Source organism: Vipera berus, assembly GCF_964194415.1.
Source record: "Vipera berus genome assembly, chromosome: W".
Lineage (NCBI taxonomy): Eukaryota > Metazoa > Chordata > Lepidosauria > Squamata > Viperidae > Vipera > Vipera berus.
Genome location: NC_138210.1, coordinates 72,669,611 through 72,691,040, shown reverse-complemented (window position 1 = coordinate 72,691,040; position 21,430 = coordinate 72,669,611). Strand labels below are relative to the sequence as shown.

The following is a 21,430-nucleotide window of genomic DNA, read 5'->3' as shown; positions in this document are numbered from 1 at the left end:
AGTGGACCACCGGTGGCTCCTCCGGTGGCGCCTTCCCCGTCCTCCCCCGAGGAGAAGGAGTCGAAAGGCAAGTCGTCCTGGCAATGCAAGGTGTGCAGTTACGAGACCAACATCTCCCGTAACCTACGGATCCACATGACCTCCGAGAAGCACATGCAGAACATGTTGTTGCTCCATCAAGGGCTCCCGTTGACCCTACCGGGACTCCTGGGACAACCTCAAACCCCTCCTGGAGGCAAGGCTCAGTCCGAGCTCTTCCCGTTCTACGGGGCACAGGCTCTAGGCCATGCCCACCACTCACATCCCCACCAGGCCCACGCAGGGAGCAACCCACCTCTGCGGGCAGACAAACCCATGGAACAACCCCCACTCTTGCTCAACGGAGGCTTCCAACATCTCAGTGCAGCAGGCCGGAAGATGGCTACCTTGGGGGCAGGTAAGAAGAACCTTCCAACTAGTGGCTACCATGCCTGATGTCCACGTGGACCTCAAGGTTTTGCCCACGAGGACCCTAAGCTTGACCGTATTCCCTGTCCTGTGGTTCATCCATAGTCCACCATGACTTCAGAATCTCTGCTGGCATCTTGATTTGTCTCTCTCTTACATCCGTGGACATCGTGTCTATGTGACGTAATGTGTTCTAATCCAACTTTCTTTTCCATGTTGCGGTAGCAACCTCAATTTTTAACTAGCTTAGCAACAGCCCAGATGCGCCCCTTCGTAGTGCTTTACGGCCCTCTCTAATCTTGACAGAGTCGGCCTGTTACCCCAACAATCTGGGTCCACATTTTACTGCCCTTGGAAGGACGGTCAGGATTGAACTGCTGACAGGGAGCAGTGACTTACCCTGCAATATTGGATTCTAACCACTGAGCCCTAATTTCCCCATAATTCTCATTCCTTCGTAGCAGGGTTTCCCAACCGTGGGAACTTTTAAGAAGTCTGGACTTCAACTCCCAGAAGTCCAGACTTCTTAAAAGTTCCCACGGTTGGGAAACCCTGCCCTATAGATACCCGAAACTCACACGACCACTTTGTTTCTCCTCTCTGCAGCCCCCGCCTCTCTCTCTCCTGACCCTGCTCCCCCCTCCTCACCGCCAGCCCAATCCGGACCCGATCTGCTGGGCCCCCAGAGATTGTTCAGCTGCTTGGTGTGCCAAGTCTTCAGCACCGACAGCCTGGACACCCTCTTGCGGCACGCCTCCGCCCCGCGCTCCCTACCCGAAGTGGAATGGAAAGAAATCTCCGGGGACTTGCACCGTTGTCGGCTCTGCGCGTACGGCACCCAGCTGAAAGCCAACTTCCAGCTTCACCTGAAGACCGACAAGCACGCCTTGAAATACCAGCTGGCTGCTCACCTGCGGGAAGGGGGCAGCTTGAGTGCACACCTGGGGGTGGAGCTGCCGCTGGGACCGCCCCTTCACCTGCATTGCAACCTGTGTGAATATGAGACCAACAGCAAGGAAAAAATTCAACTTCACGTGGCGGGCACCGGCCACCAGGAAGCCTTGCAAGGTTATAAGGTACCAAGACGGGGAAAGAGGCAGAGAAAAGTAGGATGGGGAATAATAGTCAGTACAGGTAGTCCTCGGCTTAATGACCACAAGGCAAGGGAGCCCAGAATTTGATGTTGCTAAGTGAGACGCAGACCGAGCGGGTTTTGTCCCATTTTACGACTTTCCTTGCCACCTTCGTGAAGTGAATCGCTGCGGTTGTTAAACTTAAGTCACGCAGTTGTTAAGTGGATCGGATATCCCCCGTAGGCTTTGCTCGGTGGAAGGTCGCAAAAGAGAGTCACGTGACCCCACAGGAACACAGCAACCGTCAGAAATAAGGAGCCGGCTCTCAAAGCATCCGAATAATGTACAATTACCTGACCGTGGGGGATACTGCGACGGTTGTGTGAAAAAACAGTCAGAGGTCACTTCCCCCCTCCCAGTGCTGCTGTAACTTTGAACAGTCACTAAACGAACAAACTGTTGTAAGTCGAGGACTGCCTGTATAAGTGTTACCGAAAAGAGGTGCAGCAGATGTCCCCAAAGGACATTGATTAGGTTGAACATGAACCCTAGAAAAAGTGCAGAGAAGAGCAACGCAGATGTTTAGAGGGCTGGAGGCTAAAACATATAAAAGACCGGTTGCTGGAATTGGGGATGTCTCTAGTTTAACGAAGAGAAGGACGGGGGGGGGGGGACATGATAGCAGTTATTCCAGTATCTCAGGGGCTGCCCCAAAGAAGAGGCAGTCAAGCTATTTTTCCAAAGCACCTGAAGGCAGGACAAGGAAGTAATAACAAGATAACAAAGTTGGAAGGGACTTTGAAGGTCTTCTAGTCCAGAGGTCCCCCAACCTTTTGGGCACCAGGGACCGGTTGCGTGGAGAGAAGTTTGTTCGCGGACCGGAGGGTGCGTGGTTTCGTGTGCTGCCTGCATTTCGCGGATTGGGCTTTGCTTGTTGGTGCAGCCCGGTTGCTGGTATGCTGCGGCCCGGTACCGGTCCAGAGACCGGGAGTTCGGGACCCCTGTTCTTAGTCCAACCCCGTGCTCAAGCAGGAGATCCTACGCCACAGCGGCTCCCGACTTTTCCTATACCCCGCACCCCTCGAACGCTTCCGAGATATTCTCGCACCCGCTTACCAAAGTTCGAAATAACGGCCACCAATTCTGCAGATGCACTCCCAGGTTTTCGCACCCCCTGGAATACCGTCTCGCGCCCCCGGTTGGGAACCCCTGCCACACCGTGCCCGACAAGTGCCCGTCCAGTCTCTTCTTCGAAGCCTCCCACGATAAGAGCGCCCGCAACTACTGAAGGCAAAGCCGTTCCACTGGTTCGTTGGTACTTCACCGTTCGGAAGTTTCTCCTTCGTTCCCAGGATTCTTCTCTCCTTGCTTGTTTTTCCCCTCCGTCGTTTCTTTGTCCTGCCTTCTGGTCCTTTTGCAAAACAGATCATTAAAGAGAAACCCAACCCAGGGGAAAAAAAACACAAACAACCGTCCAGACAGCGAGAACAATTAATTAATCAGCGGAACGGATTTTCCGGGTGCTCCATCACTGGAGGTTTTAAAGAAGAGATCGGACAGGCAGTTGGCCGGAATTAGGGCGGTCTCTCCTGCTTGAACGAGGGGAGGTGGGTGGGTTGGACTAGAAGACCTCCGAGGTCCCTTCCAGCCCTATTCTAGAAAGGGGGTAGAGATGAAGGCCTCTACAAGTAGGTTTTAAGTGCAAAGCGGGCATGGAGAAAAGAGGGAGGGAGAGATCAGTAGTGAGACCTAGTGGGTACTAATCCTAGGAATGTTGATGGGGAAGGCCCAGGGCTATTCTCTTTGGAACCCACAATCCCTTTCTCGCTTCTCCCCTAGTTCCTTCTGGAAATGGAGACCAGCTCGGCACCCCCGCCCGCCTCCGAACCCACGCACTTCCGCTGCCTCCTGTGCCACGCGGACTCGCCCAGCCGCCTGGCCATGATCCAGCATTTACGCGCGCCCCAGCACCGCGAGGCTCACGGCCAGTGGCGCCTCCAGCTCCTGCAGAACGGCGAAGGCACCCTGGGTCTCGAAAGATATGTCTGCTTGGTGCCCGCCAACGCCGCAGGTAACCGTCGCTCGTGGGGCGCTGGGTCCCAACAGACGCGAAGAGGCGCGATTTTTTGGGGGGGGGTGTGGGTGGGAGATTGACGGGCGGGGAGCAGCAGGGAAGGAGCCGCCGGCGCGCCACCAGGAGGAGGGCTGCGCAAGGGGGCATGTTCTCGTTCCTGAGGGTGGGTGGGAATGGAGACACCCCCCCCGTCCTCCCCAGGGGGGTTAGCAAACACTGTGCCATTTCTGAAGCCTGCTGAGGGTTTTAACTCCGGGCCTCGCTCCGTGGGTGTCGGGAGTGCAGAACCGCTGAGCGTGGTACGTTCCCGTCCTTCCTCCTCTCTTCCAGCCCCCGCCGGCCTCCTCCTCTCAGCGCCGCCCCCCCCCTCCCAGCTTCATAATGGATTATGACAGATACTGGGGGAGGTTGCCTAGCAACCTGCAAGAAGAATGAAGGAGAAGAGAAATGAGACCGAGATATGTACGCTGCCGGGGAGATGTCGAAGGGGAGGGGGTGGAAGGAAATATATATACATATATATACATATATATACATATATATATACATACATATACATATACATATACATATACATATACATATACATATACATATACATATACATATACATATACATATACATATACATATATATATATATATATATATATATATATATATATATATATATATATATATATATGTCTAATGCTTGTTAACTATTTTAGATTACCTTGCTAGGCCCCAAACATGGGACAAATCTTTATTTCCTGTGTCAGCCTAACCTGAAGGCCATCGACAGGCAGTAGTCACACCGGTGACAGCTCATATTTGTGTAAATTTTAAATTGCTAACAATCCCTTAATTCTTTGTTAGCAATTTAAAATTTACACACACACACACACACACACATATATATATATATATTTGTTTTCTGAGGTTTTCGCGGGTGTTTGTATGTGGATCTTTGGTCATTCGGGTTTTTTCCCCACGTAGAATTGAAAAAAATTGAAAAAAAACCGAATGACCAAAGATCCATATATAGATAGATAGATAGATAGATAGATAGATATAGATATAGATATAGATATAGATATAGATATAGATATAGATATATAGACATCCCTCCCTCCCCCCAGCTGAGGCTGCCCACCTTCCCCTTCCCCCCCCTTTCCCATACCGGGAAACCTTACCCAAGCCGTGGCGGCAATTGGCCGCCTTCCCAGCTCCGATTTATTGCTTGCAATCCACCTGACCTTGCCTCCTTACCTGGCAGCGGAAGTCAACAGGGATCAGCAGGACGGGATTTTTTTTAAAAAAAAAAAATAGAGGGGAGGGGGTGTCGGTGGGGGGCACGCATGATTGAAAGCGGAGTGACGGCTCAGGACCCAGGGCCAAAGATTTCCCCTTCGGCAGAAGAGGTGAAGGGACGGCCGGAGAGAACGGTCCGGGGCATCCAGGCTAAAGCCGCCGATTGAACGGGGGCGGGGGGGGGGAACCCGGGAGGGCTTAGGGACGGGGGAATTCTCGGCGAGCCCTACGTGTGGCGAGGGGGACTAGCACCTTGTCAGTGAGAAATGGGGGTCTTTGTATCCTGGCGGGCGTATTGAGCGGTGTTAATTGAGTTGCCGATGGTAGCCCGGCCGCGTCTATCGGCCAGGGAGGCCAGCCCGTTCAATATTAACGATCCCGCTCAGGTTGAGAGTTTAATTAGTCGCCAATGAGGATAAAACCCTGCAACGTGCGTCATTCAGGTTTTTCCACAGCCTTCAGGATGGGATTCCCGCTCTCTCTCTCTCTCTCTGTCTCTCTCTCTCCCTCCCTGTCTCCCTCTTTCTCTCTCTCCCTTCCTTTTCTCTCTCCCTCCCTCCCTCTCTTCCTCCCTCCCTCCCTCTCTCTCCCTCCCTCTCTCTCCCTCCCTCTCTCTCTTTCTCCCTCCCTCCCTCCCTCTCTCTCTCTCTCTCCCTCCCTTCTCTCTCCCTCTCTCTTTTGACATCTTTTCGAGTTTGTGGTTCTTCCAGGCCCCCTGGCTGGTGAAAGACAGGACGAGACATGTTAGCTTACGCAAACTTGGTTTGCCGCCTTAGGGAAGTGGGGCACAAACCCAGATCAGGTGACAATTTCCAGGAAGATGGGGGGACGGTACTTCCAGCACATTGGAAAACCACCCACCACAGGTGGTCCCCGTCTTAACGACGCCGCAAGTGAGCCGCGAATTTCTGTTGCTAAGCGAGACGTGGGTTAAGCAGGTTTGGCTCTTTCCTGCTGCCGTCGTCAAGCGGATCGCTGCAGCAGATACATTCGCAACCCGCTGGTGTGCCTGTACCTGGCTTCCCCCGTTTGGCTTTGCCAGGCAGGCCGCAAAAGGGGATCACTGCAACCGTCACAAATGGTTTCCAAGCGTCCCATTTTGATCGCGGGGATGCCGCAACCGTCATAAGCACGAACCAGCCGCCAGGAGGTAAACCACGTGACGCTGCGACGGTCATGTGAACAATGGCCATAAGTCACTTTTTTTTTTCCTCCCGGTGGCGTTTTAACTTTTGAGCGGTCGCTAAATGAACTGTTGTAAGTCGAGGAACTACCTGTGTTCGTTTGGGAGAACTTCGCGTCTGTCCTTTCATATTTTACCTTTATTCCCATCTTGTTCTCTCCGTTTCCAGGGAAGGATTCTGTCCTGGATAGCGTAACCCCTGAAAGAGAAAAGCAGAATAAAACATGGATCGCCGGTGAGTAACTCCGTGGGGTAACGCAAGCCACGTGCCCCCTACAGGTAGTCCTCTACTTGCGACCACAATCGAGCTCCACCTTTCCATCGCTAAGCGAGACGTCTCTGAATTGCACCCCCTTTGACCACCTTGCTTTCCTCGGTTGTTAAGTAAACCACTGCGGTTGATAAATTCGTAGCCCGGTTGTTAAGTGAATCTGGCTCCTCCCCCTTCCCCCCCCCATTGAGTTCGCCGGTCGGAAGGTCGCAAAAAGGGGGAAATCACGTAACCCAGGGACGCTGGCCGCCGTCGTCAATATGAACCGGTTGTCGAGCATCTGAATTTTGATCACGTGATCGTGGGGATGCCGCGAGGGTCGTCAGTGTGGGAAAATGATCATAAAGTCAGTTTTTTTCAGCTGCCGTTGTCACTTCAAAATGGTCACTAAACGAATCGTGAGTTGAAAACCTGAGGTATTGTGGTCGATCAATGAAAGATGGATCTTTTTTGGTCCTCCAGAGCCCCGTTTTCAAAAGGCTTGCAAAAACCCCACGGTGGGGACTCCCAGTTGGGAGACGCCCCGATCCACTGAGAGTTTTTACTCAATCACGGTCTGAACAACAAGCCAGGATTTTGGTTGCTTCAGTTTGGGGCCAAAAACCTGGATCTGAGCAGTGCAAAGATTTTTTTTTTTTTTAAAAAAATATATTTTGGAGAGGAAAGGAAGATGGGAAGAGGGGTGATTTGCACCTGGCTAATTCTCAACTTAGCAACCATTCATTTAGCGACCGCTCAAAGTTTAAGACGACGCTGACAAAAGCGAGTTAGGACCGTGTTGCTGTTTTTTCCCACACTTTAACCGCCGTTTTGCCGCGTCTCCCGTGGTCGCGTGATCAAAATTCGGACGCTTGGCAACCGACTCGTGTTTATATGACGGCGGCAGTGCTCCTTGGCGTCACGCGATGCCCTTCTGACCGGCCAAGTCCAATGGGGAAAGCCAGACTCCCTTAACGACGGGGGGGGGGGGACTGACTTAAGCGTTGCAGGGACTCACTTAAGGACCGTGGCAAGCGAGGTTGCAAAATGAGGCAAAGCTCCCTTGGCGTGGGTCTCGCTTAGCAAGAGAAACTTTGGGCTCAATCATAAGTCGTAAGCTGAGGAGTGTGTGTGTGTGTGTGTGTGTGTGTGTGTGAGAGAGAGAGAGAGAGAGAGAGAGTTGCACGCCCCAATCTCTCCCTTCCAGCTTCGTGCAAATTGCACACTTGGTGGCCTGCCTTTCTTTTTCCTTCTTTTTCTTTTTTTTCTTTCTTTCCTTTCTTTCTCTCTCTTCCTTCCCACCTCTCTCTTCCCTTCCTTCCTCCTCCCATCCTCCCCCTCCCCATTTCCTTTTCCTTCCTTCCTTCCCTTTTTTCTTCCTTCCCCTTTTCCTTCTTTCTCCCTTCCCCCCTCCTCTCTATTTTCTTCCTTCCCTCCTTCCCTCCCTTCTTCCTTCCTCCTCCCTCCCCCTCCTCCCAATTCCCTCCCTCTCTTCCATCCTTCCCCCTCCCCCATTATTCCCTTCCCTCCCTTCCTTCCTTCTTCCTCCCTCCCTTCCCCTATTTCCTTTGTTCCTTCTCTTTTCCTTCTTCCTTCCCTGTTCCCTTCCTTCCTTCTTCCTCCCTCCCTTCCCACTCCTATTTCCTTCCTTCCTTCCCGCTTTCCTTTCCTTTTTCTTCCTTCCTTCCTCCTTCCTTCCCTCTCCGTTCTCTCCCTCCCTCCCATCCTTCATCTTCCTTCCTTCCTCCCCCCTTTCTTTTTCTTTCTTTCTTTCTTTCTTTCTTTCTTTCTTTCTTTCTTTCTTTCTCTCTTTCTTTCTTTCTTTCTTTCTTTCTTCTTCTTTCTTTTTCCCTCCCTCCCTCTTTCTTTCTTTCTTTCTTTTTTCTTTCTTTCTTTCTTCCTTCCTTCCTTTCTTTCTTTCTTTTTCTTTCTTTCTTTCTTTCTTTCTTTCTTTCTTTCTTTCTTTCTTTCTTTCTTTCTTTCTTTCTTTCTTTCTTTCTTTCTTTCTTTCTTTCTTTCTTTCTTTCTTTCTTTCTTTCTTTCTCCTTTATTGGCCAAATGTATTTTTTTTCCCTCCACAGATTCCGAGGAGAGTGAAGTGGCAGCTTCTGCCAGCGCAGGAGACACTACGGTGAGCTGATCTACTTCTTGGGTTTTTGTGGGGAGGGGAGGGGGGGCTTCTGCCATCAGTTCCCCCCCCCCCCAACGCCTGCCTTCCACCCAGATCTTGGGCTGCCTGGCCTACACACACACACACACACACACAAACACACACCCCATGCCGCCCTTTCCCCCAAAGTAGCCTGGCTCTCCCTCCCAACTGCCAGCAGGAGTGCAGATGTTTCTGAATTAAGACTAAAATTAATTAGCGTTGTCTGCGGAGGCGGAAAGGGGGGGGCGGGGAGGGGCGAAGAGAGGTGCTTCGCCCACCCAGCGCCAATTGGGTGCAGTCAACTGTGAACGGAGGAGGTTAATCAGAGGACCGCCAGGCACTGTGGCTGCCAGCCTGGCCGAGGTTTTGCTTTCTTTCTTTCTTTCTTTTTATTTATTTTTATTTTCCTCCCGTTTCAAATTATAATGACGGACTGGCGTTTTATACCGACAAATAACAGGCGCTCCCGTCGGCGAAAACGGGTTTTAAAAAAGCCGCTTCCCATTCCATTCTCAGCTTCCGGAGCCCTTCTGGAGGGCTGGGCGGGAGGGGGGGGGATGGCTAAGGGTGTGGGGGCATCCAGAGGCCGCCGGATGATGGCCCCGATTTGCCCTTTCCAGCAGTCCCACTTTGTTCCAGAAAGCCACCTCGCGGTTGCTCTCTGCTTTTGTTCAGATTGGAAGCTTCCGTCGCTCGTTCATTTTAAGAGTTGTGTTTTTTGTTTTTTAAAAAAAAGGAAGGAAGGAAGGAAGAAAAAGAAAGAAAGAGAGAAAAAGGAAGGAAGGAAGGAAGGAAGGAAGGAAGGAAGGAAGGAAGGAAGGAAGGAAGGAAGGGAGGAAGGAAGGACACTGTGCAGAAGGGTTCGGGATAAGCCTGAATGGTTTTCCAAATTGGAGCAAAAATACAAATTAACTCCTGGCTCTTAGGTGGCGGGTTAAGAATAACTCTGAATTCCTTCCTTCCCTCCCTCCCTCCTTCCTTTCCTCTCTCACTCCTTCCTTCCTTCCTTCCCTCCATTCTTTCGTCCCTTCATTCCCTCCCTCCTTCCTTCTGTCCCTTCCTTCCCTCCCTGTCTTTCCTTCCCTCCCTCCCTTCTTCCATCCCTTCATTCCCTCCGTCTTTCCTTCCCTCCCTCCTTCTGTCCCTCCGTTCTTCCGTCCCTTCCTTCATTCTCTTCCTCCTTCCTTCCCTCCCTTCCTTCCTTCCGTCCCTCTGTTCTTCCATCCCTTCATTCCTCCTTCCTTCCTTCCTTCCGTCCGTCCATCCTTCCCTCCTTCCTTTCCTCTCTCTCCTTCCTTCCTTCCCTCCATTCTTTTGTCCCTTCATTCCCTCCCTGTCTTTCCTTCCCTTCCTCCTTCCTTCCCTCCGTTCTTCCCTCCCTTCCTTCCGTCCCTGTTCTTCCATCTCTTCATTCCCTCCCTCCTTCCTTCATTCCCTTCTTCCCTCCTTCCTTCTTTCACTCCTTCCTTCCTTCCTTCCCTTCTTCCGTCCCTTCCATTCCCTCCTTCCTTCTTTCACTCCTTCCTTCCCTCCCTTCTTCCGTCCCTTTTTTCCTTCCCTCCCTCCTTCCTTCCTTCCCTCCCTTCTTCCGTCCCTTCATTCCCTCCTTCCTTCTTTCCCTCCTTCCTTCCTTCTTTCCCTCCTTCCTTGTGGATGCAAGGGAATCTTGGCAGGCAACTCTGATGGCCTGTGACAGTCACCTTATCACAGGGATCTTTGTAGACTTGTAGACTTCAACTCCCAGAATTCCCCAGCCGGCCATGCCAGGTGCATGTGAAAAATAGATAAATAAATAACCCGGTTGCAGCCACCATCTTGACGATTTTTTTCAGCCTCTCCCAGATGCATCTTGGGAAACGGCGGTTGATGGAAGCCAGCTCTCCTTTTGGGGGGCGACGTGATCCGTTTGAGCCCGTTCTGGTCATCCAGCTAGTCACTTTTTTTTAATCGCTTCTGCTTTTCTCTTTCCATTCTTCTCGCGCTACCCAGGTCTTCTGCTGCCCCTACTGCAACTACGTCGACCAATCGGCCGAAGCCGTGAGGGCCCACACCGTTTCCCAGCATGCCGTGCAGCCCAAGTTCCATTGCCCGCTGTGCCAAGAACAGCTGGTCGGCCGGGCCAACCTCCACTTCCACCTCAGCCACGTTCACAACGTGGTGGCCGAATGTGTGGAGAAGCTGCTGCTGGTGGTGGGTGCGAGGGCCACAGGCCTCCCGGGGAGGGGAGGGGGGGGGAAACCTTAGCCGCCCGCCCCCCCAACATTCAGTCCGTTTCTCTGCCCGCTGGACTGGGGAGAAGCTCGACCTGTTGGATGCCTACGGACACGGTTGTCCCAAAGGTGCTTTTTTTTTTTCCAGGAGGCACCTGGACTTCCTTGTTTTTTCTTGGAAGAGGTTTTGCTTCTCATCCTAGAAGCTTCTTCAGGTTCTGACTGGACGGTGGGGAACGGCAGCATTTATGCTCCTTTGCAGTCATCTGGTCGTTTGCATTCTTTTAGAGCAGAGGTCTTCAAACTTGGTCCTTTTATGACTCGTGGACTTCAGCTCCCAGAATTCCTGAGCCAGCGTGGCTCAGCTTGGAAACCTCTCCATTTTCCCTCAGCGTGGCTGGCTCAGGAATTCTGGGAGTTGAAGTCCACAAGTCATAAAGCGGCCTAGGCCTAGGTCATGGGTAGGCAACCTTGGCTCTTTTATGACTCGTGGACTTCAGCTCCCAGAATTCCTGAGCCAGCGTGGCTCAGCTTGGAAACCTCTCCATTTTCCCTCAGCATGGCTGGCTCAGGAATTCTGGGAGTTGAAGTCCACAAGTCATAAAGCGGCCTAGGCCTAGGTCATGGGTAGGCAACCTTGGCTCTTTTATGACTCGTGGACTTCAGCTCCCAGAATTCCTGAGCCAGCGTGGCTCAGCTTGGAAACCTCTCCATTTTCCCTCAGCGTGGCTGGCTCAGGAATTCTGGGAGTTGAAGTCCACAAGTCATGAAAGGGCCATGTTTGAAGACCCCTGTTTTAGAGGATCGTTGAGGCCACTTGCGAGGTTTTATCTGTCTCTCCTCAGGGTCTCCTGAGCGGTGCAAACGGGCGTGGAGCCTTCTTGGAACTGCTGAAAGGACCGTGTGGTAGACTGGAGATAGTTGGTGTCGTGTCCCTCCCCCTCTGTTGAGGGAGGGGTGCTCAGTTTTGACCGAGATGGCCTCTTCGACCCCCCTCGTTCAAGCCAGCGGTCCTCTCTGTCCAGAATGGGGACACTGCTGTCTTCGAAGGAGCGGCCTTGGTCTTCTAAAGGCAGACGGACGGCTGAATTTGGTCCCGCTGGGTTTGTTCTCCTCTGGTGTGCCATGTGTTTGTGAAGGGGTTGTTTTGTTTCCCCCAGTGTACAGCTCTGTGTACAGATCAGTCTACCACACGGTCCGTTCAGCAGTTCCAGGAAGGCTCCACGCCCGTTTGCACCGCTCAGGAGACTCTGAGGAGACAGATAAAACCTCGCAAGTGGCCTCCACGATCCTCTAAAAGAATACAAACGACCAGATGACTGCAAAGGAGTATAAATCCTTCCACTTCCCCACCATTTAGTCAGAACCCGAAGAAGCTTCTGGGACGAGAAGCGAAACCTCTTCAAAGGGGAAACAAACAAAGAAGGAAGTCCCGTTGCCTCCTGGGGGGGGGGGAAAGCACTTGTGGGATAACCCGTGGAATGAGTGCCTGTCTCACGGGATCGTAGAGGGAATTTGGAGCTAAGGGACGGGGGGAAGATGAGCGACTTCGATGGAGGGACATTTACTGGGTCCTGTCTCCGTTTCTACTTCAGGCTACCACGGTGGAAATGACTTTCGCCACCAAGGTCGTTCCCGGGGTCTCTCTCCCTCCTGACCCACCCAAACCAGGTGGGACCCTCGGCGTAGAACAAGGGGCTGGTCCGGAAGCCCCCAGCCCCTTCCTTGGTAAGTGATTGATTGATGTCTTCATTTTTTTTTTAACCTTACCTTTGTGAACGCTACTCCCGTTTTATTCTGCTTTACAGGTAAGTTCTCGACTTAAAACCGCCGTTCTTTTTGGTGACCGTTCGGAGTCGCAACGGCAGCGGGAAAAAGTGACCGAGGGCTTTTTTCTCGGACTTAAACCACCCAGGCAACAGCCCCATCGTGATCGAAATTCGGAGGCTTGGCAACTGACTCGTCTTTATGACGGTTGCAGCGTCCCGGAGTCGCGCGATTTCCCCCCCCCCTTTTGCGACCTTCTGACAAGCAAAGTCAAAGGGGGGGAAAGCCGGATTCGCTTTGCAACTAAATTACCGACTTGTAACAATGACAGTGACCGGCTTAAGAAAGGTGGCAAGATAGGTCGTAAAACGGGGCAAAGCTCACTTAACAACTGTCTCATTGAGCGACAGAAATCTTGGGCTCAGTGTTGGTCATAAGTTGAGGACTATTTCTATTTCTTTATCCTCGCCTTCCTTCCTCCTTCTTTGTCTTCCTCTTCCTCCCTTCTTCTTTAATCCTCTTCCTCCTCCTTCCTTCCTCATCTTACTCTTCCTCCCTTCCTCCTATATCCTCTTCCTTCCTCCTTCTTTATCCTCCTCTCTTCCTCCTCCTTTATTCTCTTCATTCCTTCCTCATCTTCTTCCTTCCTTCTTTAATCCTCTTCCTCCTTTACCTTCCTCCTCCTTCCTTCCTCTTCCTCCCTTCCTCCTTTATCCTCCCTTTATCCTCTTTTCCTTCCTCCTTAACTTTCCTCCTTCCTTCCCTCTTCTTTATCTTCCTCTTCCTTCCTTTCTCCTCTTCCTCCCTTCCTCCTTTATCCTCCCTTTATCCTCTTTTCCTTCCTCCTTAACTTTCCTCCTTTTCCTCCTTTTCCTCCTTCCTTCCCTCTTCTTTATCTTCCTCTTCCTTCCTTTCTCCTTTCTCCTCTTCCTTCCTTCCTCCTTTATCTTCCTCTTCCTCCCTTCCTCCTTTATCTTCCCTTTATCCTCTTTTCCTTCCTCCTTAACTTTCCTCCTTTTCCTCCTTTTCTTCCTTCCTTCCCTCTTCTTTATCTTCCTCTTCCTTCCTTTCTCCTTTCTCCTCTTCCTTCCCTCCTCCTTTATCTTCCTCTTCCTTTTTTATCCTCTTTCTTCCTCCTTTCTCTTCCTTCCTCCTTTATTATCCTCTTCCCCCTTTACCCTATTCATCCCTCCTCCTTTTCTTCTTCCTTCCTTTCTCCTTCCTCCTCTTTCTTCCCTCCTCCTTTAACTTCTTCCTTCTTCCTCCTCCTTATCTTCCTCTTCCTCCCTTCCTCCTCCTTTATCTTCCTTCCTTTGTGCTCCTCCTCCCCCTTCCTCCTCCACCTCCAGCAGTTTCACTAAACTTTCATGAAATTAGGATACGCAGCTGGTCCTCGCTTAGTGCCCAGCTCGCCATTATGACATCACAGCATCTCGCCATCATGTGATCTTCCTTTGGAGCCTCCTTTGCTGGCTTCCGACGAGCAAAGTCATTGGGAAAGCCAGCGGGAGGTCACAAATGGCGGTCTTTGACTGAAAGCCATTCGTTTAGGGACCGTTGAAAGCTGCAGCATCCCGGGATCACGCGGTCGCCATTTGTGATCTTCCTTTCTTTCCTTCCGACAAGCAAAGTCAACCGTGGGGGGGGGATTCACTTAGTGACCATGTGATTCACTTAACAACCACAGGGGTTCCCTTAATCGTAGGAAAAGTTGTAAAATTGGGCGCAGCTCACCTAACGGCTGTCTTGCTTAGCAACAGAAATTCTAGTCTGTTGCGGTTGTAAGTTGAGGACTATATGTACTACTTGGCCTTGTTTCATTTATATCCTGGGTTGTTAGGGGTTTTGGGGGGGGGGTTGGGTTGGGGAGGATATGCTGAAGAAAGGAATCTGGGTGGGCAGATAACTTCTCGGGCTGCGTGAAAAAGATTACTTGTGTATCCGGATGGAGATTTAATTTGATTTCACAGATTCTTCTAATAGCAATTTATTCCGTGGAGAGCCAGTTTGGTGTCGTGGCAAAAGCACCCGGCTAAAAATCAAGAGGATGGTGAGTTCTAGTCCCGCCGTATTCCCCAGAACCAGCTGGGTGAACCGCAGGCCAGTCAGTCTCCCCGAGCCCTGGGAAGCAGGCAATGCCGACGTCATTTCTGAAAAATCTCGCCAAGAAAGAAACTGTGGGGACGAAGTTCAGACGGTCACCCGAAATCAGAACGTTTCACCTTCAAATGTAATGAATTGATATAAATGCATTTATTTTATCTTGACCCTGGGAGTGGAGGATGACTTCTGCCTACGACTTTTTTTGGGGGGGGGGAAGGCGATTTATTTGTTTGTTGATGTTCCCATCTTTGTTGTTCTTTATAAATAAGTTGAAGGTGGCAAACCTACCTAATAGTTCTTCCTCCTCCTCTTTTCCCCACAACAACAACCCTGTGAGGTGGGTTGGGATGAGAAAGAGAGACCGGCCCAACGTCAACCTGCTGCTTTTCGTGCCTAAGGTGGGACTAGAACTCAATGTCCCTTGGTGATTGGCCCAAAGTTACCCAGCTGGCTTTCATGCTTAAGGTGGAACTAGAACTCCCAGTCTCCTGGTGATTGGCCCAAAGTCACCCAGCTGGCTTTCAGGCTTAAGATGGAACTAGAACTCCCAGTCTCCTGGTGATTGGCCCAAAGTCACCCAGCTGGCTTTCAAGCTTAAGGTGGAACTAGAACTCCCAGTCTCCTTTCATGCTTAAGGTGGAACTAGAACTCCCAGTCTCCTGGTGATTGGCCCAAAGTCACCCAGCTGGCTTTCATGCTTAAGGTGGAACTAGAACTCCCAGTCTTCTGGTGATTGGCCCAAAGTTACCCAGCTGGCTTTCAGGCTTAAGATGGAACTAGAACTCCCAGTCTCCTCTCATGCTTAAGGTAGAACTAGAACTCCCAGTCTCCTGGTGATTGGCCCAAAGTTACCCAGCTGGCTTTCATGCTTAAGGTGGAACTAGAACTCCCAGTCTCCTTTCATGCTTAAGGTGGAACTAGGACTCTCAGTCTCCTGGTGATTGGCCCAAAAGTCACTCGACCACTTTTATGCCTAAGGCAGGACTAAAACTCAAAGTCCCTTGACGATTGGCCCAAAGTCACCCAGATGACTTTCATGCTTAAGGTGGAACTAGAACTCCCAGGCTCCTGGTGATTGGCCCAAAATCATTCATCTGGTTTTCATGCTTAAGATGAAACTAGAACTCTCTCTCTTCTGGTGATTGGCCCAAAGTCACCCAGCTTGCTTTCATGCTTAAGATGGAACTGGAACTCACCGTCTCCTGGTGGTGGTGATTGGCCCAAAGTCACTCAGCCACTTTTATGCCTGGGGCAGGACTAGAACTCAGTGGTCCCTTGGTGATTGGCCCAGAGTCAACCAGCTGGCTTTCACGCCTCAGGCAGAACTAGAACTCACTGTCTCCTGGTTTCTAGCCTGCTGCCTTCACCACTAGCCAACACTGGCTCCCTTCTGTAGGGATATTGACAGGCCTGTAACTCTTTCCTCTCTTACCTGTCCTTTCAACAGCACCAGCCACAGAGGAGAAAGCCTTCCCAACGCCGGTATTTTCCCCTGAAACCCCCCCACCCTCTGTTGCCGCCTCCCCACCTCCTAAGGAGCAGCCCGAAAAGTCACTTCCTGCCTCGCCACCCCCACCTCCTCCTCCTCTTCCTCCTCCTCCTCCTCCCCCTCCCACCGTCACTCCTCAAGAGCCGGAAGAGGACGACCCTTTGCATCCGAACCTGACCCCTGAAGAGCAGCAGCCACCGACGCCTCTCCTCGCGGACCCCCCCGAGGCCTCTCCGCACGTCCTGCCTAACCTGGATTCCCGGCACCCGCTGTCCTACCGCAAGGCCACCAATTTCGCCTTGGACAAATTCTTGGATCCCGCCCGTCCCTACAAATGCACCGTTTGCAAAGAGTCCTTCACGCAGAAGAACATCCTGCTGGTGCACTACAATTCGGTCTCCCATCTCCACAAGATGAAAAAGGCTTCCTCGGCCGACCCTTCCGTGTCGTCTCGGGGGGAGCCCGGCACCCCCGGGGCTCTCCAGCCCTCTTCGGACAAACCTTACAAGTGCACCACCTGCCGGGTCTCTTACAACCAGAGCTCCACCCTGGAGATCCACATGCGCTCCGTGTTGCACCAGACGCGCTCCCGCGTGGCCAAGATGGAAGCGGCGGGCAAGGCGGACGCGTCCCCTGCTGAACTGGAGCCTCCCAACGAGACCCCTCTGGAAAGCGAGGCCCCCAGTTGCGTCCAGGTGCCCGCCCTCCCGTTTCTCACGCCACCCGCGGCAGAACTGCCCCGTTTCCCTACACCCCTTTTCACCCCACCCCTGCTGCCCCCCTTTCCTCTGGTGCCGGAGTCCCTTCTTAAACTCCAGCAACAGCAGCTTCTGCTCCCCTTTTATTTACATGATCTGAAGGTGGCCCCCAAATTGGCCTTAGCCACGCCAACCCTGACCCTCCCCACCCCGTCGCCTGTCCTGCTCCCGCCCCTGCCCCCCAAAGAAGAACCGGCCCCCACGGCCGCGAGTAGCTCCAAGGTAGAGGCAGCTGAAGAGACCGAAGGAGAAGAAGTAGACGGAAGTCAAGCGGGGAGTGAGGCTTCTCGCACGGCAGCCAAAGCCCTTCTAGAGAATTTCGGCTTTGAGCTAGTGATCCAGTACAATGAGGGCAAACAAACCACCACCGTGCCCCCTACCGTGCCCCTGCGTCCCCCCGTGGGCAAGCTGCAGTGTGGCACTTGTGGGAAACAGTTCTCTAACATGCTCATCCTGAAAACCCATGAGGAGCACGTGCACCGGCGGTTCCTGCCCTTTGAGGCACTCAATCGCTACGCTGTGCAGTTCCGGAAGAGTTACGACAGCATGTATCCCCCACCTCCTCCCGTGCTCCCAATTGAGACAACCGCGATCACCGTTACTGCCGCAGCAGCAGCGGCAGCAACAGTTTCAACCGTCACCACCGCCGTCACGGAGAATGCCACTGTCACTGTGACGCAATCCTCCGTGCCGCTGGAGATTCCCTCTCTCTGTCCTCCATTTTTGATGCAACCCTTGCCGGTGGTCGTGCCCCCACCGGAAAAGGAGAATCCCTGTGTAACTCCCGAATGCCTGAAGTCTCTCTGGTTTCGAGGGGAGGAAGAGGAAGGCAAGAGCGCATCATCTGGAGTTCTGGATCTTCCCCGCGGGAGCTTCCCGGCAACCCGGCGTTTCTCTCGTACCAAATTCACCGAGTTCCAGTCTCAGGCTCTGCAGTCCTTCTTTGAGTCGAGCGCTTATCCCAAAGACGGCGAGGTGGAGCGTTTGTCTGGCCTTTTGGGGTTGCCCAATCGGGTCATTGTGGTCTGGTTCCAAAACGCTCGCCAGAAAGCCAGAAAGAGCGGTGGGAACGAAGCGAGCATGGGCAACTGTGGAAACGCCGCGGTGCAGCCGTCTTGTAAAAAATGTCGGACGGCCTTCCGCTGCATCTTTGAGCTGGTGCGCCACCTGAAGAAGTGTTACAACGACGAGCTGGATGAGGGGGAGGAAGATGGAGGCGAGGAAGAGAATGAAGGGCCAGAGGAGGAGGAGGAGGAAGGGGAAGGGGACGAGAAACGAGAAATTTTGGGCCCTAGTGGGGATATTAAGACCGATGGCATTGGAGACAAACCCGTGGAAGAAGAGCAGCCTGTCCACTCGGTACCCCCAGATATTTCTAAGAACTACCCCTGTGATCAGTGCACCGCCGTATTCTCAAGCAGCGACCTCCTCAATATCCACCGCGTTAGTCACCTGCCAGCAGTTGGTCCTCCCTTGGCTTCGGCTGGCCCTCAACCTCCCCTCGACATGACCCCATTAGTATTTGGCGACCGCCCGGTCAACCCAGATCCTTCACGTGCCCAAAAGCGAAAACACGAGGATGGGACCTTGTCTCCCACTGGAAGCGAAACCGCCAGTGTGGTCGGGGGAGATAATGAGCCCCCCAGGGACAAGCGTCTCCGTACCACCATTTTGCCCGAGCAGCTGGAGATTCTCTACCGCTGGTACATGCAAGATTCAAACCCCACCCGGAAAATGCTCGACTGCATCTCTGAGGAAGTCGGGCTGAAAAAGAGAGTGGTCCAGGTGTGGTTCCAGAACACAAGAGCTCGTGAGCGAAAGGGCCAGTTCCGGTGTAATACCAGTGTCACCACTCCAACCAGCAAGCCTCCACCAGCACAACCCAACACTTTCCCAAAGTTCAACCCTCCACCACGGGACACCCCTGTCCATTACGGTGGGTCCTTCACGCCCAACCTCCCTGTGGTTAACCTCCAGCCCCTTCTAACTAAGCCAGAAGTTGTCACGGAACCGCAGAGCCTGGAAGAAATGGCTGAAGAAGTCCCCAAGGAGCACGAAGACCGAAGCTTGTCTGGAGGAGAGCTGAGCGATTCTTCCTCTTCCTCCTCGGCTGACCTGGACTTCTCTGGTGGCCACCGGAATCGAACGATGGACGGAAGTTCTGGAGAGTTTCACGATTCTTTGGGGCAGAGACGGTATCGTACCCAGATGTCCAGCCTCCAGCTGAAGATCATGAAGGTGTGCTATGAGATCTATCGAACCCCAACCATGCAGGAGTGCGAGGTGCTGGGGGAGGAGATAGGACTCCCCAAGCGGGTGATTCAGGTGTGGTTTCAGAACGCGCGGGCAAAAGAGAAGAAGGCCAAGGCTGCTTCCGGCGGGACCAGTGGCGGCGACGAGGCCCCCTCCGCTGCTCAGGCTCAATCTGAATGCCCCTACTGTGAAGTCAAGTACGACTTCTACGTCTCTTGCCGCGGGCACCTCTTTTCTCGCGGGCACCTAGCTCGGCTAAAGGAAGCCATCAAATCCCAGCTCAAGAGTGAGAGCAAGTGCTACGAGCTGGTGTCGGACAAAGGAGCACCTTCCCCAACCAGGCTGGGAGTGCCGGTGACTCCTACTACAGCCGTACCATCTTCCCTTGGGACCAAGCCCCCCTTCGTGCCAGGTGAGTGGGATTGCACAACGGTGGGCATCCAAGGATAGTTGCAGAGCCTTGGAGTTGACTTGCATGATGGGCTTTACTGTACGATGCACTGTACTCTACAATGTGCTGTACGTTTACTGCAGAACGCCCTCCCTGCTGTAGGAACGCCCCATTCTGATCTTTCCAGGAACACTATTGATGTTCCATGGTGTCCTCCAGCATTTCCCCAATTTTAAGTTCCACCCCACGTTTGACCTGGAAGGTTGGCCTACTGCATTTTTATTTTCTGGTTTCCTTAATCCTCCTTTTCACTTTGGTACCTTCTCGCTCTTTTTTTTTTTGTGAGGAGAGGGGGGGACATGATTATATACACAGAGAGCCGAGGAATTTCCCATCCTCTCCTCCGTTTTTGCGTCGAGGACTGCTGGCGGATTCCTGTTTCCTAGTTAGTGAGGTTGGAGGAGAGGAAGGTGGTCCACCTGCAAAGGCAGGAAGATGGTTTTGCAATTTTAACCGGGGGGGGGAAGGGTGGAAGCATTTGGAAAAGACAAGACTTCCCCAAAGAGCAACAGAAGCCTCCCTCGATTCATCTCTTCTCTTTTTTCTCTCACCCCAACAGGCACGCCTGCTTCCTCGGCGGGGATCCTGAGCTCCCCTTTGACCTCCACCCAGCCAGGCCTCTCCTTACCTCAGCATCTGCCTCCCGAATCTGGCCAGGTCGGCCCCTTAACCGAGCCTGTTCCTGCTCCCGAGACCTCCCCAAGTGACAGTCAGACTGAACTGACTTCAAATTCAACCCCGGAGCCTTCCTTGTCCTCTGCTGCCACGCTGAAGAACCTCAAGACGTTGAAGGCCGCAGTGCCGGCCTTGCTGGGAGGCCAGTTTCTGCCTTTCCCGTTGCCAGCAGCGGCCACTGCAGCCGCCCCTTCTCTTTTCGGAGCGCAACTGCCCGGGGCGTACTTTCAGCAGCTCTATGGCATGAAGAAGGGGCTATTCCCCATGAACCCCGTCATACCTCAGACACTTATGGGGCTGTTGCCCAGTCCCCTGCTCCCCACGCCCACACCCGAGCCCCCCGTCGAGGTGTCCGAGGCCCCCGGCATCTCTACAGTCGACGTGACCCACCAGTACCTTTGTCGCCAGTGCAAGGCCGCCTTTGAGAGCGAGGGGGCAGCCGTTGCCCATCAAGCTGCGCTCTGCTACTTCGGGCGCCAGTCGCCAGCAACGCCGCCTCCACTGCGCGTGCCCGTCTGCACCTACCACTGCCTGGCCTGCGAGGTCCTCGTGAGTGGCCGGGAGGCGCTGGGAGCCCACCTGCGCTCCAGCGCTCACCGGCGCAAGGCCAGCTCCACCACAGCAACCGCATCGGTGTTTGCCAAAGAGGAATCCAAATTACCTCACTCGGACTCCAATCCAAAAAGTAACTCTACCTCTACGACACTACTAGCTTTATAGAGATGGATGCTATACTGCCGCCAATGGAGAGAGATTGACTAGCGAACGAACCTGTGGGTGGGGTGGACGCCTGCGTGGACCACCCCCTCTGCTTCCACTCAACAGTCCTTCAAGGTTCATTTCAGACCCAGGTCCCCCCCATTTCTCACGGCCAGCCAGGAAGTTTTCTCAAAAGGGATGTTCCTTGCTGATGTTCCTCCCCAGGCTGACTTCAAGGGCCCAGGTCCCTGCCCCAATTTTTATTCCAAAGGTCACTCCGCCTCCACAGGGTGACCGGAGGTTGAGCCAAAGGGCAACCCGTCCGTTGAGGTCCTTCCTAAGCTTCATCTTCTTTAGAGGGTACCTGATTCAACATTGGCTGTTGCAGACGTTCTACTACTACCGTAGCTTTTCTTCACGCCGAACCTCTTCTGTCCTTCCTCCCATTTAGACATCTTCCCTAAGGACCTGTTGATGCTAATTCCCTACCTCTTTCCCCCTCTCCCAGGTGATGAGATTGTGTGGCCTGATCGAATGAGATCGACAGCCCGTG

At 52.9% G+C, this 21,430-nt stretch overlaps 1 protein-coding gene across 1 annotated transcript in view; it reads left to right on the top strand.

Moving 5' to 3' along the window:
• LOC308676461 (zinc finger homeobox protein 2-like) overlaps nucleotides 1-20,932 on the top strand; it is a gene marked incomplete at its 5' end in the record, with an annotated part of 22,897 nt that extends 1,965 nt beyond the window's left edge. Inside the window, 10 exons of the mRNA XM_081342275.1 lie at nucleotides 1-436; nucleotides 1,054-1,523; nucleotides 3,360-3,591; nucleotides 6,240-6,305; nucleotides 6,804-6,895; nucleotides 7,450-8,451; nucleotides 10,462-10,662; nucleotides 12,278-12,410; nucleotides 16,000-19,464; nucleotides 20,063-20,932. The exon at nucleotides 1-436 is cut by the window's left edge and continues 1,965 nt beyond it. Coding sequence (XP_081198401.1) covers nucleotides 1-436; nucleotides 1,054-1,523; nucleotides 3,360-3,591; nucleotides 6,240-6,305; nucleotides 6,804-6,895; nucleotides 7,450-8,451; nucleotides 10,462-10,662; nucleotides 12,278-12,410; nucleotides 16,000-19,464; nucleotides 20,063-20,898 — 6,933 coding nt within the window. The 3' untranslated portion in view covers nucleotides 20,899-20,932. The remainder of the gene's footprint in view (nucleotides 437-1,053; nucleotides 1,524-3,359; nucleotides 3,592-6,239; nucleotides 6,306-6,803; nucleotides 6,896-7,449; nucleotides 8,452-10,461; nucleotides 10,663-12,277; nucleotides 12,411-15,999; nucleotides 19,465-20,062) is intronic.
• Between the last annotated feature and the right edge of the window lie 498 nt (nucleotides 20,933-21,430).